Here is a 17551-nt window from a genome sequence, read left to right as displayed (position 1 = left end):
TATTTAAATGCTTTTCCCTAGGAAAATTAAAGCATGGATTAAAACAGTGCTTTTTAAAGTAAAAAATTGATTTATCCAGTGCACATTATTTTTCAAGTACTTTTTTTCCATTAGAATCTCCAATTATTCAAAAATGGCAAATTGTTTTTTACACAGAAGAGAATAAGGACATGCACTTCACCGACACACTGTCTCTTGAGACACTCATCTGTTAATACATCACAGGAACTCAGCCCCATGTCGGAGGTTCATCACAGACAGGCGGAGAGGCTTGTCTATCTATTGGACTGAGAGCCCATGAGGGCTGTAGGGATCAAAAGGGCTGCTGAATGATCCCACCTTACCCTCAGCCCCCATTACAGTCTGCTAATTATGGAAATTACAACGCCTCATGGAAGTGAACTATTGCTTGTGCCTTAATAATTTTAGGTGGAGGTTTTTCAGAGAAGCTGCCCATGTCTTATGACCACTGCCCATTCACTGCGGGGATTGTGAACTAAGGTTATGAGACAGCCCAGCTCTTCATATTGTTAGCTGGCTGAGGTGTACTACTGTTGACGTCTTCCCAGGGAACAACAAACAAAAAGGTCTTCAGTTAGAAACTGTGCTCCACATCAGTTTACACTCAAGAGTCCATCGATGCAGCTTTTCCCTCCATGATGGCCAGTTCACATCTCACGTCTCCCCAGTCTGCAGCTTACATGAAATTTCTAGAACTGGAAACAAAGCTGCTGAGCGGTCTACTTATTTAAGAAAGGTTACAGATCAGCCCATGTGGTGGTTGTTAATCTCCTTTGGTCTTTTCTTGCAAGAAACCAGGGTATTGGCTTCAGCAACATGGCTACATGCTGCGCCCATTCGATACGCTCACAACCCTAGAAGTAAAAATTGCCTCCACTCTGTCCTGTCAGTGCACTTCCACAGAGCTTGCACCAGTGCTTATGTTTTGCTCTAGAAAATGAACTTCAGTCAACATTCTCTCCCAGACACAAGACTATGAAGATGTCACTGATGCTCCCAAGTCAGATAACTCCATACACCTTGAACTGACGGGTGAAGATACTGTATCTCCAAATTCGACATAGTCCCAACACCTCTGAAGAAGTATGATCTGCTTTTGCATTTTTCCCTTTTTTGATCGGGGAGTTCCTTACATTTTTTGGGGGATGAGCCATCCTGCCGTTCTGCCTTCGTATTTTTAAACGCAATTAGATGAAAAAGTGCTATCATTTTATTGATCATCCCCTAAACCCTTCAAAAGAGTGATTCAGAAGTTTTGCCCACAATACTGTCAAATAAAATAAATTAAAAATAAATATTTAAGCAGATATTTAACGTGAAGGTAAAACTTCTGTTCACTGTACAAGTGATACATTTGCTGTATAAACATCCAATGTACACAATACTACCGTTAATAAATCATCTAAAGAAAAAGCTCTTGGAGGTGGATTTATGAAAAATGAAACAAAGTTGCTGTTTGTACTTTTTACTCTTTGTACTCTTGTTATTGTAATTTTAATTGTTTTCCTGCATCATCAACATGAAAATGCACTTATGTGAAAAATTAACTAATCATATACTGTATGAGGTGCTAGGACTGCGAAAGTTAAAGTCATACATACATTCCTGTTGCTGTAAGTTTAATGTTAACACTGTGGCAGACAAGTTTATAACTGCTGAACAAAACCAGAAGTATCTAAATGGTGAATAGCACTGCTCTGATATTATTGTGTAGTCTTATCTTTGTTCAACTCTTCTCTCTTGTCAGTCATCTCCCATGTTGAATTGTTACCTCTGTCCTAAAAAACAAAAACAGAAATATGTTAGGAGTAACATGAATATTTTATATCTTATGTTTTACTTGGCAAATCTAGCCAGATTTGTGAAATTGAATAATACAATTTTCCTAATCTCACTTATGAACTGCATGAACTGCAGGGTTCATAACCGAGAAAACCCCAAATAAATATCAGCTCCAAGGAGATGATTTGTTTTTACAAGCTGGAAAAGGAGACACACTTATGCAATCTTATAAATATAAAGACAAATGCAGAAGTTGCATTTTATATGGATCTGACCAAACAGAACAGTTTCTCACTAGGTGTCACTGTGAGTCAAGTCATCTCAAACAGATTTGTCTAAATCATTTGTCTTTCGCTAATATGAGGAACTTCAGTCTAGATCAGCACTTGAACAACAATACCCGGACGCAACGACACACCCTCTCCTTCCTTAACAAGATCACCAACTTCAGATTAATGTTTTCCAACCTATACTGAGCCCCTGTGTGAAAAAAAGCCATTATATTACACTATCAAGAACATTTATTTGGGGAGTGTTACAAGTGTTCATTATTAGCCCAAACCTTTTCCTACAATTATCTTTGCAAATATGACACGCTGTTGATTATCCAAAAAGAAAACACCATTGTACATTCAACAGGTTTGAGATGAAACAACCTGTAAATGTACAGTAGTACCTGTAGTACACTGTAATGGGCTACAAAGCACCATCACATCTTCGGCAGCACAAAATGACACCACTCAATTTGTAAAAAAAAGTTGCAGTCAGCTCAGTGGAGTGACAGTCCTGATGCCTCACAGCTCTTAGCTCCTGGGTTCAAAAGTAGATGTGGTACATTTCATGTGGAATCTGCATGTTTTATTTTTCTCGGGGTGTTCCTACTTTCTCCCACATCCCACCTGTCTAAGTGTGTTAATGTCTCTAAACTTTCCCTCTGTGTCTGTACTAGAAGCAACAGACTGGAACCCTTTCCAGGATGTACCTACACCTTCCACTGGCTTTGCTGCAAGAAAATGCTTCATGCGGCAGTGATCATTACCAGGAATAAGCAGCTTTGCTTTCTGGTGAAGTATGGCTACAATTACACAAAACACTGAAGTGTACACACAACACAAAAGTTAGCAATGTAATTCATCAAGGCTAGGGGAAATGCAGAGGAGCGCATCCATATCCCAGAGAAAAGAACTTAATTAATTTAATTAATTAATCACTACCAAACATATCTTCATTTCTCTAGATTCTCTTCTCTTTAAAATAATTCTTCAGGATTCCTTGGAGTACAATTTTCTAATTTGAACTGGTGAGAGGTACAAAACCTTACTCCAAGAAACAATGTGTGAGTGACGTAGCAATTTTTTCCACTATGATCTATATGGTGGACAACGGTATATTGTACAGAGTACTATATTCTATATACTACATACTACAGTACATACAATATAGTTATATACAACAGTATACAGTTTTGAAGTTTGATATATTTTGTTGATTCATCCAAAAAGCTAATTTCTAAAAGGCACCAACTCATAATAGATGTTTGGGTAACAGTTTATGGCCTGAAAATGCCATTTAAAAGTGAGATATATTACTAAAGTCTTAATAGAGTGACAAATGAAATAATTGACTCCATGGATACTTGTAAAAGAAGCTTATTGCATCTATAGTGCTTTACAAGTGTATTAACAGTTTGCACAGTATAAGATACTAATCATTTTCTGCAGACAACTTAAGAAACACTGACCTTTATTAGAATTCCCAGAGGGGCAAGATCATCCCGAAGGTCATCGCAGGCCCTCAGAAGTGGCTGTCGTTCTTCTAGAAGTTTCTGCCTGCGCTGCTTTATCTTGGCTTTCTCCTCCTCTGACGGTGGGCTGTTCTCCAACACAGGGGGCAGCTCATCTGTAGCTAGAGCATACCTACGAACGTGGCTGCGAAACTTGACTAGTTCGTCAACAACATTATGTAGGGCAACAGATGACGGTCCTCTTGGTATTCGCTGGGGAAAACAGAAACATAACAAAGGGACTACAATTTAAATACTCCCAAAATGCAGAAATGGCAGTCCTTTAGATCACAACAACAGTATGTAATAAATAAATTTGCTTTCTTAAAAATGTAGTCTATATTCTCGGTGTAACTCAGCCTCTGGTCAATATGTGTTCCCAGATAATTAAAACTCTCCGCATCCTCTGCAGACTGACCACTGAGTACTACTGTCTGCAAAGATTGCCCACTGTTGGTTCTATCATTGAAAAGAAGCTCTTTTATCTCGGTCATATTTATTTCCAATGCGCTGGACTGGCACCAGTTTTCAAGGATACTGATGTGTTCAAAGTAAGTTTGCTCACCTAGAGGTTGGTCCTTTAAACAGAGTCCCACAAGAACCATGTCATCATGTCATTATTTTCTAATAATTTTCTGTTAAAATAATGACATGTCAACCGTCTCATTATTTTCTATAAGACACAAATATTTACATTCTAAATGCCTTATCCTTATGGATGTATTTTTTTATGTAGGAATAGGTTGTGTGGCAAATATGAAACCAAAGCTTTTTATGAATACATACAATAAATGAAGAAAGCAATAATTAACTCTGTTAGTGCATGCTGACCTTTGTGTCTGCAATGTCAACCCCAACCACATCCAGGAATCCCCTGATATATGACTGGATAGCTCCAAACACTGCTGGACTTCGAGAAGATCCACTTCCCTATCCAAAACACACAAAATAAGGTGGGGAAAAAAAAAACATTTTCAATACAGCAGACCAATTAAAGCAAAACGTAACACTGTAATTAAATCTTCACATATTCGTTCTGACTCAACCACCTACTTGCAGCCTTTATTTACCAGAATGGACTTGAAACAATGTTAAAAACGGTACCAATAGTGTATGTGACTCAGTAATACTGTACAGTTTTGTCTTGGTTTTTATATATAAGGCAGACAGCTGCCATTTTCTGAGCTTGCTATCCTAATAGGTTACCTCGGTAACAGCCTGAAGCTGCCGGTTGCCATGGTGAATGAGGCTCATAATTGCATCAACAGCCCTTGGGGTGTCAAAGTCATCTGACAGTGCTGTCTGCACATTCACTTTTGTTGTGGCTAACCTGGGATGCAAAGCATATTATTTTTTAAACAAAATATCATTATTATAAAGTATTTACAGTTGTAGTCAAATGTTCTGTAACTCCTGTTAATAAAATCATTGTTGATATAATAGAATTAATTCTGATTAAGACTCAAGCATTGTTCAAAAACATTTTTCAAACCGTTGTAAAACCAAATGAAAAAACATTCTGCGTTTAAAACTCACCACCCCTTACACTATCTTGTGCAACATCCACAGACAGACAAACAGATACATGCAATCAATGATCACTGACTCAAACAATCATCATTTCCCTCATGCTTACTGCAACAACTTCCGTAGAAAAATAAATAAAAACAGTGACTGCTAGACAGTGGAAGAACTGCACAAGAAAAGTCAGCGTGCTGCACATATACCATTAAAGCTGATCGGGGCAGGGTCTTTCATGGAAGGTATGATCACGCTTCATTCACACCCTGCTGATGCTGATACAACTGTCCAACATCAGCAACACTGGCATTTATAAAAGGCAACTCTGCAACTATGTGGTACTCAGTCAAATGCAGTGAAAATATAACAGAATATTTTCAGTGATTGAAATTGCACAAAATGTGTTCCTCCGCCCGTTTCTTTAAACCTTCTTTAAAAAGAGTTTCCTGGAGAGGACCAGGTGCCTACAACCCTGATGAATCTTCCCCTTTCCAGATTTTAGAAATCAAGTCAGTGCTAACATGGTAACCTAATGCACCCCCTCATTCATACTGCTGAAGACAATTATGGGCTGTTTTATTGAGGTAACAATGTCCTGTTGTGCATTGCATGTCCTGTATGTATTATAGTGTAAATCATCAAGAACACTGGTGTCAAAAGTTAGTAATTTGTATGATGATATTCCTTATTGACATGTAACCTGTAAATTTACCAAACAAATGGAAATGAACTAAAAATGTGATGCCTTCTAACAACTCAAACTGTTCCCCCAGGCAACTAAGGAAGTCAGATGAACATAATACATACAGTAATACAAATACCTAAGTGCAAAACCCAAAATACTTATTTCCTGTTTTAAATACAGCACTCAAGGACAACTGCAATAAACGCCTCTCAGTAAGATAAATATCCAGTCAGGTTTTTAAATGTTATGAAATTCAAACAATTATGCTTTTTTACAGTTTTGTGTATGTTCACCTTACAATTTAAACTGACCTGAATATTGATACTGGTACTATAATCATTCAAGAGCTTGCTGCAGAGCTGTTCTGTGTAGGTGTACTAAACCCATCATATACAATTCACATTTAAAAATGCAATGCAGTCTGCTTGGTATGTCTCTCATGTTATCCTATATATTTAGATAGATGTCAGTGAACAAAGACACTTTCTGATTCAGAACCTTGGTCTTCCCATCCTGAAACTTTGCATCAAAATTAGCCTGAATACAAGCTACTGTAAATTAATCAACATAAATAAGTGTTGACAGTAATAATTGCTAACAAAAGAGACAAATTAATGTGCTTTTTGACTGAAAAGTTATTTTTCAAATTATTTTGATGAGCAATGGAGGATGTGCCAGACAATTAAGGAAACAGGAAAAAATAAAGTAAAAAAATCACTGACTATAAGAAATAATTTTGACCTCCAGTTTCAAGAAAGATTTCTGAATATGTCTCTAATTACTGTAATAAAATCTCAGTGAGATGAGTACACAGTTTTCAGAAGTCACGCAAATCTGGGGATTTAATTTAAACACCTTCAATAATATTTAGAACTATCTGCCAAATAGGTCAGTGCTCTGTAAACCGTATAATTGAAAATAATTTGCAATAATCCTTTAGGTATCGGATACTAATGGTAAACCTTCTTCTAACAAGTGTTTCAAGATATAGCGAGTTCCCTATATTTTCTCTTTAAAAAACTAGGCAGCTACGCACAGCAGAAAGTTCTCATCGAAAGCATCATTCCTTTAAGGATAAAGTGACTGCCCTTGTGTGAGAACTATATACGTCTGCATTTACTTTCAGGCCTTGTCTCAGTTCTGTAAATATACCACTGCATCTTGTGTTTTAATGTTAGACCTACTGAAAGTACTGTAGAAAACAGAAAAAAAGCAAAGGTATTGTACAGGTGGGTAGCTGCATCAGCATGCGTAGGCTGCAAAGGAACAAGTAATAGGTTTATTCCATGCTGAAAAAAAGAAGAAAAAGAAGAAAGAGAACACAACGTTTCGGCCGTGGAGCCTTCTTCAGGTGTTGACACCTGAAGAAGGCTCCACGGCCGAAACGTTGTGTTCTCTTTCTTCTTTTTTTCAGCATGGAATAAACCTATTACTTGTTCCTTTGCAAGGTATTGTACATGTCTTTCCACACCATAATATTAAGCAATTAAGACAATTAACAGTAGTCTCCAAATAAAACAGTAAGTATTTTTCTCTTTCAAAATCCGAATCCGAATTAGTGGACAAGATTCTGAGTCTTCCTACCTTTCCCATAAAAGGCCTTCGTCCACAGCCTGGCTTAGCAAATAGCCTTTAACGTAAGCATCCGCATTGCTGATAAAGGTGCTGATGGAGGACAGAACACACTTTGCTTCATTCATGCTGGCAGTGCTGTAGTCAATAGCTGGAAAGCACAATTTGCATAGAGGAATATGCATAGTAGAATAGCACACAATAAAAGTGTATCCACATTTCAATCATAAAAAGTGCCTGACTCATAACCATACCTGATCTGTACTTCGTTAAGAGGCAAAACATTCTGAATTCATTCGCTGTAAATGACTGCAAAAAATCCTGTGAGGGGAAGAATAGATTACACAAAAAAGAACTCCGTCTACATACAACACATAGTGTAGAATTAAGAACAAAGGCAAAAAAGAATCTAATAAGATCTGTCTTTTTCAGCTAAAATTGAATAAAAACAGCAGGTAATAAAAATATCAGGTAAAAGGTCCTGCTACGTTTCAGAAACCTGACTGGATCCTTTTTAAAAGCATCACACTTGCCTTCGCAAAATGGTCACAAAAATCCCAAACTGCATAATGAAGTCTAGAATGTTAATACAAATTCTCAAAAGAAATAAAAATTTCAAGGTTATTCTACACATTAAATTTAAGGTTTATCCTTCACAACAATGTTTGGCAGTAAAAAAATGGCACACATCAAAGAAATAATTTTTGCAGTTAAAAATAATAATTACCCCAACATTTACTTCCCAAAAATCTATTAATTGTAATTAGTCGAAAACGTTAATAAAGAATAATGATTGACTGCTGTTTAAAAAAAAGTGTTTATAATAATGTATTATAATCAATTCAGTAATTGCACACTAGGGGGCGCGCTACACATACCTTTATTGTAATGTAGTTTTTTAATGACTTTGACATCTTCTCTGCACTTCCCTTCAAATGCAAATGTCCTGTTCACAAAGAATTAAAACAAAACACCCAGTTAGTCTCTACAAATTAGTCTGCTACTATAAAAAACATTAAATAGGTAAATATTCTTATCAACAATAATATCAACAAGTTGATATGTAACTTTAAGAATAAACACTTGGAAAAATATTAAAATTTAGAAATGTTTCATAATCAAACATATATTCAAGTTCTGGAACAATATTTGAACACAAAGCTAAAAATGGGGAAAAAAAAGCTTGCATATACTGGAAGTAACATTACAACAAAATAAACAATTTCAGGACAAAGGAAATTTTAGGATGTCTGAAACATTTGGCTATAGTTCTTAGACTAATTAGAAGTTGTTCTAATTACTCAGTCCCCCAAATGACATTTGAACTGAGGATAACAGAAGTCAGTCTTCAATAATAATGAAAAAATCAAAGTCCGCCTCAAGTTTTAACTTAATGAAGCTGACAAATTATATATGCCAAATTATTATGACATATTTTTCAAAGCAAGTGTGTTTTTAAACAAAAAGCTCCAAAGAAAAAACTGAGTTGCCTGAAATCAGTGTCCAATTTCTTTATTCTAAGAGATCACTGCTTTCTATATCAAGATTGTTTTAAAAATGTGTTCATCTTTGGGCTGGAACACACCAATGCACATACTGTATGGTCCATATTTCCAGCTTTTATCACTTTTTCAAAACAAAGTTTAAGATCTGAAAATCTGAATAAAATAAAACTATCCACAATACAAAGCAGAACTGAGTTTCAAGTTTCAAATCATACTAATACTAAATTAGTCAGTTATAAACAGCATACACCATGTACAAAACATGGTGGAGAGTTGAAAACAAAGTATTTTTTGCATTGCATATTGATCTTAAACAGAATAATACTTGTCAAGATAATGCCTTCAATGTAGCTTAGAAAGCTAAAAATAAAAGTCCTTGCTTTTAGAAGGATGAAACCATAATTTAGATGCCATTTATGAATAAATGCAATTTAGCCCATGCATTTTTGTCTTGCACAGATAAGAGTACTTGGGTGTTTCTGCCAGACTATGCCACAGAGTTTAATTTGCAGGTACAAATGACAGCAGTATATGAAGCTAAACCCTGAAGGACCACTCAATTACAAGACTATTACAGTTATACCTGAGTGCAGAAAGTAGTTGCCCCATTGTGCACAGCGATGATAAGCTTCACATTGTGCAATTTCATTCTCATGGTGGGGGAAGGCAAGATCAATTCCACCAGAATGGACATCAAGCTGACTTCCAAAAACAGAGCTGCAAGTACAGTAAGTGAAATGAAATACACATGGGACCATGGGCAGTTATGGACAATGTCCATGAGACCAAATGCAGCACACATTTAAAAAAAAACAGATGTGGTGCCGTGCAGGGGTGCCAGCAGGTATCTGTGGCTAGTCACTCTGGGTAATTAATGCCAGGTTGGTACTGAAGAGAAGCCATTGAATCCTTTGTGCATCACTCAGCAGTGACTCCAGTGTCGCAAAGACTCATCAGGTGACAGGGAAGACACCAGTTAAAGTATCGGGCAATGTGTATTTTCCATACAACTAGCATTTCTAAAATGACCTATGAAATCTGAAGCAATAACTCATCGTCCTTCTTGTGGGAAATAACTGGTCAAGTCCTGTAACTGAACAAGTAATAGCTTTATTCCCTGCTGAAAAAAAGAAGAGAGAAAACACAACGTTTAGACCATGGAGCCTTCTTCAGGTGTGAGCGACCTACCTGAGCAACCTCACACCTGAAGAAGGCTCCATGGCCGAAACGTTGTGTTTTCTCTCTTCTTTTTTTCAGCATGGAATAAACCTATTACTTGTTTCTTTGCAACCTACGCATGCTGACGCAGCTACCCACCTGAACTACTAAGTCCTGTAACTGAAGATTAACTTCAAGATTAAGAGTATCAGTTTCATGTTGTTTGCATTTCTTCCTTTATTTCAAACTGGCCACAAGTCCTTTTTGTTCCACTTGAAGGTCAATGGTTCTTATAGAACCGATGGTAGCCAACAATGCTTATAGACAATTCCAGCAAAAAATCCTTAGCCGAATATTCACTTACAAGAACATATTTTAAGAAATAGTATGTCACAGACCCCAGAAGATTAATTTTAATTAATAATGGGTCATACAGTCAAGCATTTCCTCACTTTATTTTCCATATATCTGCTAATTGATTGAACTAATATTGTTATTTTCAAAACCTTTTAATTAAAAAAAGAAGAAGCCAGAAAGGAATGTTTTCCTATAAATGTACAGACATGTGAGAAAATGTCCCCACAGAACACTACAAACAATGTGGGCACGTTCCAATGACTTAAAATTATATTTTTATCAACCAAATTGTGTCTTTTTATGAATCTTGAAATGCCAGTTTGTTCTACTGTCATACTACTGTATGTTGAGTTGTACAGTGACATTGCACCACTATACTCTATATTAGGAGTTTTATAGTGAATAAAAATAGTCCGGAGGTCAATGAGAAATCTCCAAATTAAAACACGTGCACATGTGCACGTACTTGTGTATTATTGTTTTTTGGCAATATATTTTCTCTCGCCAGGAAAACCTTTTTATAAAGGGCAAAGACAACTTTCTTTCAAAGATATAAAGAAATATACATATTTTATTATCATGTTCATGAAGATGTTTAACCAAATACAGTCGTTTTTGAAAATAAAGGATCTAACCTTGCAATTGTCGAGCATTCGATATGCCAGCCAGGTCTCCCTTTTCCCCAGGGGGAATCCCAGCTCGGTTCTTGAATTTTGGCTTTCTTCCACAGTGCAAAATCCCTGGCATCACGTTTATCTGTGTCCCCTGGGAACAAGACGCAATTATATCTCACGTTATGTTTGGGAATTACCAAACATCATTCTAGTCCTAAAACACCCACTTCTAAAAACCTTAAACATTACATTTACAGAAATTAACTTTACATGTGATCTCTCTGGTCTATTAAAATGCAGATAGAAGGCCATAGAAGACTCCCTTCCTGCAAAAAAGCTTTAATACAGTTGTTGATACTCAAAAGACAAAACCACCAATGGGAAATAAAAGGTGTTTATCAGCTTCTGCAGCCTGAGGCTCTTCTTATTTAAAATCTATGAAAAGACCTTTTTTCTGGTTTCAGTTTGGCTACAACTGAGAATTAGTACAACTGCCTTAAACCAAATAACAAAGTGTTTGCAACACAATGAAAGAATGTTTTATTCTAGAACAGAATTATGAATATGCCTTACAAAACATTAAGAAAAACACATTTTCCCTTTTCCTTCAATTCTAACTACCACACTCATTTATCTTCTATTAAATCCAATTTACAGTCCTCACACATTTAACAATTTAGTTGTTAAATTACATTTTCATAGCTTTTGGTACTGAATAACTCTTTTTCCACATTACTAATTCTGGAAATAAAAAAGAAATTACAAACTACTCTCAGTTGCAAATCACAAACATGTTAGGAAATTAAAAATAAAGCAATATATTCTTCAATTTTAGGTATGTTGTACCAATATAAAATGAATTAAAACATGGGAATCAGGGCTCATTATGTCTTATGAGTGTTGTACAAACTAATTTTTTTAGCAAATATGGATATTCCTGACCCCCAACTCAAAAAACCTACAGTACTTGGGTTCTACTTACATTTTAATACTGAAACATACCTGGTTCACCTCCAGTGTCACCTATGACCATAAGTTTTCCATATCGATCCCCAATGGATTGGATGTCAAAATAGACATTACCTTTTTTGGAATAGAAAAACTGGAACAAATCAGAAATGCTTTCTATTTTTTATCAAATTCTTCTAACAAGTTTTCAAAAAATATTTTTATTGTACGACAAACATTATAAACAAAATATTATAAATGGAACTGTCGATTTTCCTGTGAATAACACAAAATGTCAGTGGCATACTCTGAAAGTAGGTTAGTATGACTCATATCCAGGGTGTACAGTGAACAGTTTAAAACCAAGTGCTAGACACACAAATGTTACTGCTGCAAGCCAAAACGCAGTTTATCATGATGAAGATGTCACCATTATAAACAATTTCTATGTGAGGATGTTCCTGTGGTGTATTTCACTACAGTCGATGCTGGGTTTAAACACAGAGAGATAAAAATCCAATGAGAGGAATCTGCACCTCAAACCCCATTACCCCTCATCAGAACTGATACATGCAACATACAGCCAAGAGAGTAAATAGTCTTGAAGAACCTTACCCTGGCCTATAAAAACTATACAAATAACAATCAACTACAACAATTAGAATTTCTAAGACAATGGAACATGGCTAGCAATGTAAGCCTGAGTCCTTATTCTTGCCAAAAATGGGAAAGCTTTGAATTATTGCTTTGGAATTGGAACGTGTTTTGGAAATGTACCACAGAACTTTGTATATGCTTTCTGCAAATGCTTAATGTACAAAATTGTATTTCTGTAACAGAAAACAGGCAAGGAACAGAACTTTTCAGCCTGCAATGACTACAAAGAAAGAACAGAAACATTTCCATACATACTTACCTTTACTTGTAGAATACGCATGCTGGTTTTTAATTATACCCTCGATGAAAGCAATGATTTGTGGAATGTTCTCAGTCACCCTCATGTAAACTGTAGGAGGAAGCACCTATAGAAAAGCCAGAAGTTATCATTCTCGGTCAAAATAGCCACATGCCTTCAAAAGACAAATTAGTACACTGAGGAAGATGCAAAGGAAATCCAGAAACACTAGACTGGACAAACGCCTTGAAGATGGTATTTAAATGTGGAGTATTCCCTAAAGGTAGCAAATATTATGAACTATACTTATAAGATGGGAAGCACTTAGCTTCAAGACATTTTATCTTCTAGCAATAAAAGGCAAACTGTTAGAATATACTATATAGTTAAATGTTCTGTCACAATTCTACAATTTCTCATATACTGTACATACTGTATACAGAGGATTTGTAACAAACTTTGCATTTTGAGTATTTTCCCTGCTATGCTTACCTTTAGAGCTTCCATATCATTCTTGAACTCCTCTTCATACAGCCTGGCCAAAATTGTAGGCGACATATTTTCCTGTTAAAAACACAATTTTAAGCGTAAAATCATTTGGCTCCTGTCTTGAAAGTCCCTTAAATCTATGTAAATGATATAAACGTGGCCTATAATAGGCAGGATCTGAAGGTAGTTCCTAGAATAAAGGTGGAAATCTTCTACAACTGGGATTTCATTACGACTAGCCAGAACAACCACGACTTAGAATGAGTGTGTCAAGAGAGAAAACCAAATGCAGGGCCATGGGAGACTGTGTTCATTATAAAGTACAAATCAATTAGTGTTAATTAGTTAATTAGTGTTTTCAGTCAAACAGCTTACCCAGTAAATAACAGACTAAGTTGACAAATCAATTAGTGTTAAAGAAAAGACAGCTATCTATTCAGGAATACAAAATATCATCAAACCTAGGGTTATCAGTGCAGAGGAATGAACAACATTGTCCCGCTAAATAATAGTGCTATTGGACATACCCTTAAACAAAGGAAAGATGAGTTACCTCATCATTCAGGAGGTAACTTTCAGTACCATGGACATCTCTAGATAATAGTAAGTTGTTAGAAAGGTAAATTAAAAATTAACATTATAATAAACCTCTTCAGCAAGTTAAGCTAATGGTGAAAAGGTGTCTTCCAAGAAGAGCATAACAAACTGTTGTTTTCCAAAAGTTCAATTTACGATATTCATTAAATGTGATTTCAGTCAAGTACCTCTGATGCTCTCTTAATTATTTTGTCATCTATGTCAGTGATGACCATCACGTGAATTACATCAATCCCAAAAACTCTGGACAGAATCCTTTGTAGAATATCAAACCTGACATAGGAGCTGGTGGAAAAAAAAAGAGAAAAAATAAAAGAAAGTTTCAGAGAGGTGATTACACTGTCAAAGCACAAAGATAAATCCAAGAAACAGTTCAAGTGGCAGAATTGTAATTGAAGATTTTAAATTACAAAAAATATTAGTGTTAAAATCTAAAATTACCACACAGGACAATTTTTAGTCTAGAAATTAGGTGTGGTGGAAGTCAACTCTAATTTAAATTTCTGTTGTTTAGGCTACATCATCAGAGTTTAAACTACTTTGCAATTACATGACAGTCAGTTACATATAGTTGCACATTTTCGGCAGCACAAGTATAATTACATTGTATGCATGTGAAGTAATATTAAACTTACTCCCTGTAGAACTAACAGTCATACAAGGTATGTACAGCACAACTATGAGGTATGGGTATGAGCATACTGTATTTTTATTTGTTGACAAACCAGAGACATGAACAGCTCTTTTTTAATTAAAACGATTTTAATGTTGTAAATTTAGATGTTGCTCCTCATCTTATCTGCAAAGAAGCTGAAGACAGACTTCCAGGATTTAAATATTGTTTTACTGCAATATTGCTTTTTTTAAGTTACCTAGTTCTTAAACCGAACCTTAGCACTTACTAATAAGTCTAAATGAAACTCCACCTTTCACTCGCTATCTTAAACCTTAACCTTAACACTTACCACTTAATTTAAGTCCCACTCTACCTTTTACTAGCGATCTTAACTTTAACCATAATCCAAGCACTAATGCCTGAGGCTGGACTGAAGGAATATCATCTCAACTATGTGTCACAAGCATCTGAAATTCTGAAAAGTTGTTTTCTGGTCCGTCAGTGTCCTCGTTTCTTTTGTTTTCAGAACAAGTGAGATAACCTGGTATAAAACTGCAGGAATATTCATAAACCCAATTTTTTCACTTCCATACATATGACAAAACCTAAATTTCTTCAGCTTGTGTACAATCAAAGATATATTGGACTGGCATGCTTCATCAATAAATGTTTCAAGGGGCAGTTGTAAGACACTTCTATGCTTGATTCATATCATCCTTATAGAGAATTGATAACTCATTATAATGGTATTTGAGTTAATTATTTCAAAACTTAAGATTTATCATGTAGTATACTTAATGTAAAGTTAAAAACTATAATAGGAAAAGTCTGTAATTGGAACTGCTTACCAAGCATGGCCAAGATGTGCGTGATCATACACAGTGGGGCCACAGCTGTACCTTTAGAATGGCACAAGTAAACAGCGATTACAGAAAAAAAACGTCTTGAAAATGAAAAAATTTAACAATAGCAATGCATAATAGTAAAATATCATATATAATACTATAAATAAAATACCAGGTAGCAGTTCCTTCTTTTGCCAGTATTAGAGATTCCTTTCTTTTGGTGAGGCTGTTGTACGTTTTAATGCCAGTGTCAAACCCAGTTGGTTTTTGCCATTTCCTCTCGGCTCCACTACAACAGTACGATCTGGTGTTGAAGGCACTTGAAGCGCTCTCAAATCTGCCGGGCAAACGACACTGTAACCTCCGATAATGACACTGCCTCAGATAAGGCAAGAAGCTCGGAATTAAGCGCATTCTCTTGGGGAAAAAAATGCCTGCGACAGTACCGTAGTCTTTGCTAAAAGCATAGAGCTCAGCTATGCAGATGGACACATATATGCGACTCTCCCCTTGTGAAAGAAAAAAAAGTCCACATTCACATGAGGTAGTAAACGCACACAGATACAATTGCTCCCACCGAGTTCCGGATCGTGCTGTGGCGATGCTTACATCTCCATACGCAGTTATCACGCAGCAGTGTTATTCATTTTGCACGACTAGGAGTTATTTTAAAAGCGTTTCATGACGACACTGCGAGGCTTGTTAAAATACAGAGAGTAAAACGACTACATGCCCCCACGCTCTCTCGCATGGCTGCCAGCACTCCCTAAACCTGTTTCCTATTGGGCGGGGTTAAGCCAAAACTGTCATTGGGGAGGGCAGACAGTGTGTACCACCGACGTCCGGTTGTTTTTAAAATGGCTGTTGCACAGTAAGATAGTAGAGAACAGTCGTACACCGAGCCTGCAGGAAAAAAAAGAGAGGAAGAGGAGGGACTAAACCTCTTACGCTATCAAACTTGAGCCACGGTACGGGCAAATCACGCGAGAAGTGAGTAAATTGGGGAAAAACGAGGGGACAGTTGAAGCATTTATTAATAGTATATATTTCGCTGACTGTAGGGGAGAAATTAAAATGTAACCGGAGAAAGTTATCCTGACGTGTTCTTTCGTCTGTCTAGGTCAAACAGCCCTTTTGATCGATTAGTTATTAAGGTTTAGGGTACCTGGAAATGTACGACAAACATGCGTTATTTTAAAGAAAAGTTGTTTTTTTTTTCCAGTAGAGTTGCAAGGATGTACAAACGGCTCTGCAGGACACCGATTATTATAACCTTCTTGATTGAGTGGAGTTTATGTTCGGACTTTTCCCCGGCGTAAATACTTTTTTTTCCACAAACTAGTTGAAATGTTCCCATTGTGTAGCACCCTAAACTTGAATCTCCACATAGAAAACCCTGAAGAATATAACTTCATCACATCTCTCCTGACTTTTAGCTTTGTAACTTGATGTAAATCTTAAGTTAAATCTATACATTTTAATTGCACGCATTGTTCCATAACTTTAACAACTTACGGTTTTGATGTTTAAGCAGTTTATTTCATGTATACCGTCATGTTTTTGAAAAACCAATAGATTTTGTATAACTAGAGTTCGTAGCAGCATGCCCCCACATTGTCACACAAGATCTTTAGATAAACAGAGGGATACGAAAATGTAAGTTGTGAAAATATTTGTACTGTAGGTCATTTTGGAAACCGAGTGAACTGCTGGGTGGAAACTTAATGCGTCACACGGAAATGGCTGCCGCAACTCTCCGGTTCTTCCATTTTATTTCCTAATTCTATAAAAATCTCTAGTTTGGAAATGTACTTAACAAGCAGCCTAACTATTTATTTTGTGTAAATGCTTAGGCTGTAAATTCAAGCACGAAACACACCATAGTACAGCGAATGCCCCAAACTTCCTCTATCTCTGCTTCAGCTACTTCCCCATGTGTTGCTATGAGAAACGGCACACGCGTACTAAATAGTCCCGCCTACCCTCGGGATCTGATTGGTCATTGGTCGTGACGTAACACTATTCGAGCCGGCTCCTACGCGTTTCATTGGCTGACCGTTTTTTCCTTCCACCATTCGTCCTTTTCCGCTTCGAGAGCGAAAGGGAGATTCAAGTATAAAAACGAAAAACATTTCATATAGGGTTTTGAACGTCAGTTTGGGT

General features: G+C 36.4%; 1 protein-coding gene across 1 annotated transcript; it reads right to left on the bottom strand.

Moving 5' to 3' along the window:
* Positions 1-1497: 1497 nt before the first annotated feature.
* On the bottom strand, positions 1498-16199 carry cars2 (cysteinyl-tRNA synthetase 2, mitochondrial). Its single transcript, XM_088912943.1, has 15 exons — positions 15561-16199; positions 15392-15442; positions 14095-14212; positions 13334-13405; positions 12863-12968; positions 12001-12081; positions 11020-11149; positions 9453-9586; positions 8243-8310; positions 7619-7685; positions 7377-7515; positions 4793-4916; positions 4418-4516; positions 3545-3799; positions 1498-1799 (listed from the first exon to the last, which is right to left on the bottom strand). The coding sequence occupies exons 1-15, from the start codon at positions 15800-15802 to the stop codon at positions 1725-1727; spliced, it is 1761 nt and encodes a 586-aa protein (XP_088769069.1). The 5' UTR covers positions 15803-16199; the 3' UTR covers positions 1498-1724.
* Positions 16200-17551: the final 1352 nt, after the last annotated feature.

The sequence above is a fragment of the Atractosteus spatula genome, chromosome 4 (assembly GCF_055471065.1).
Source record: "Atractosteus spatula isolate fAtrSpa1 chromosome 4, fAtrSpa1.hap1, whole genome shotgun sequence".
Taxonomy (NCBI): Eukaryota; Metazoa; Chordata; class Actinopteri; order Semionotiformes; family Lepisosteidae; genus Atractosteus; species Atractosteus spatula.
This window is presented reverse-complemented; position numbering and strand designations above follow the sequence as displayed.

Excerpts from the sequence above, each read along its gene's own strand:
- cars2 (XM_088912943.1), bottom strand. The coding sequence starts at position 15,802 with ATGCGCTTAATTCCGAGCTTCTTGCCTTATCTGAGGCAGTGTCATTAT. Across the intron at positions 11,150-12,000 it reads TGACACTGGAGGTGAACCAG|GGGACACAGATAAACGTGAT; the intron begins GTATGTTTCAGT and ends TCTTGTTCCCAG. Across the intron at positions 4,517-4,792 it reads AGCTTCAGGCTGTTACCGAG|GGAAGTGGATCTTCTCGAAG; the intron begins GTAACCTATTAG and ends TGTTTTGGATAG.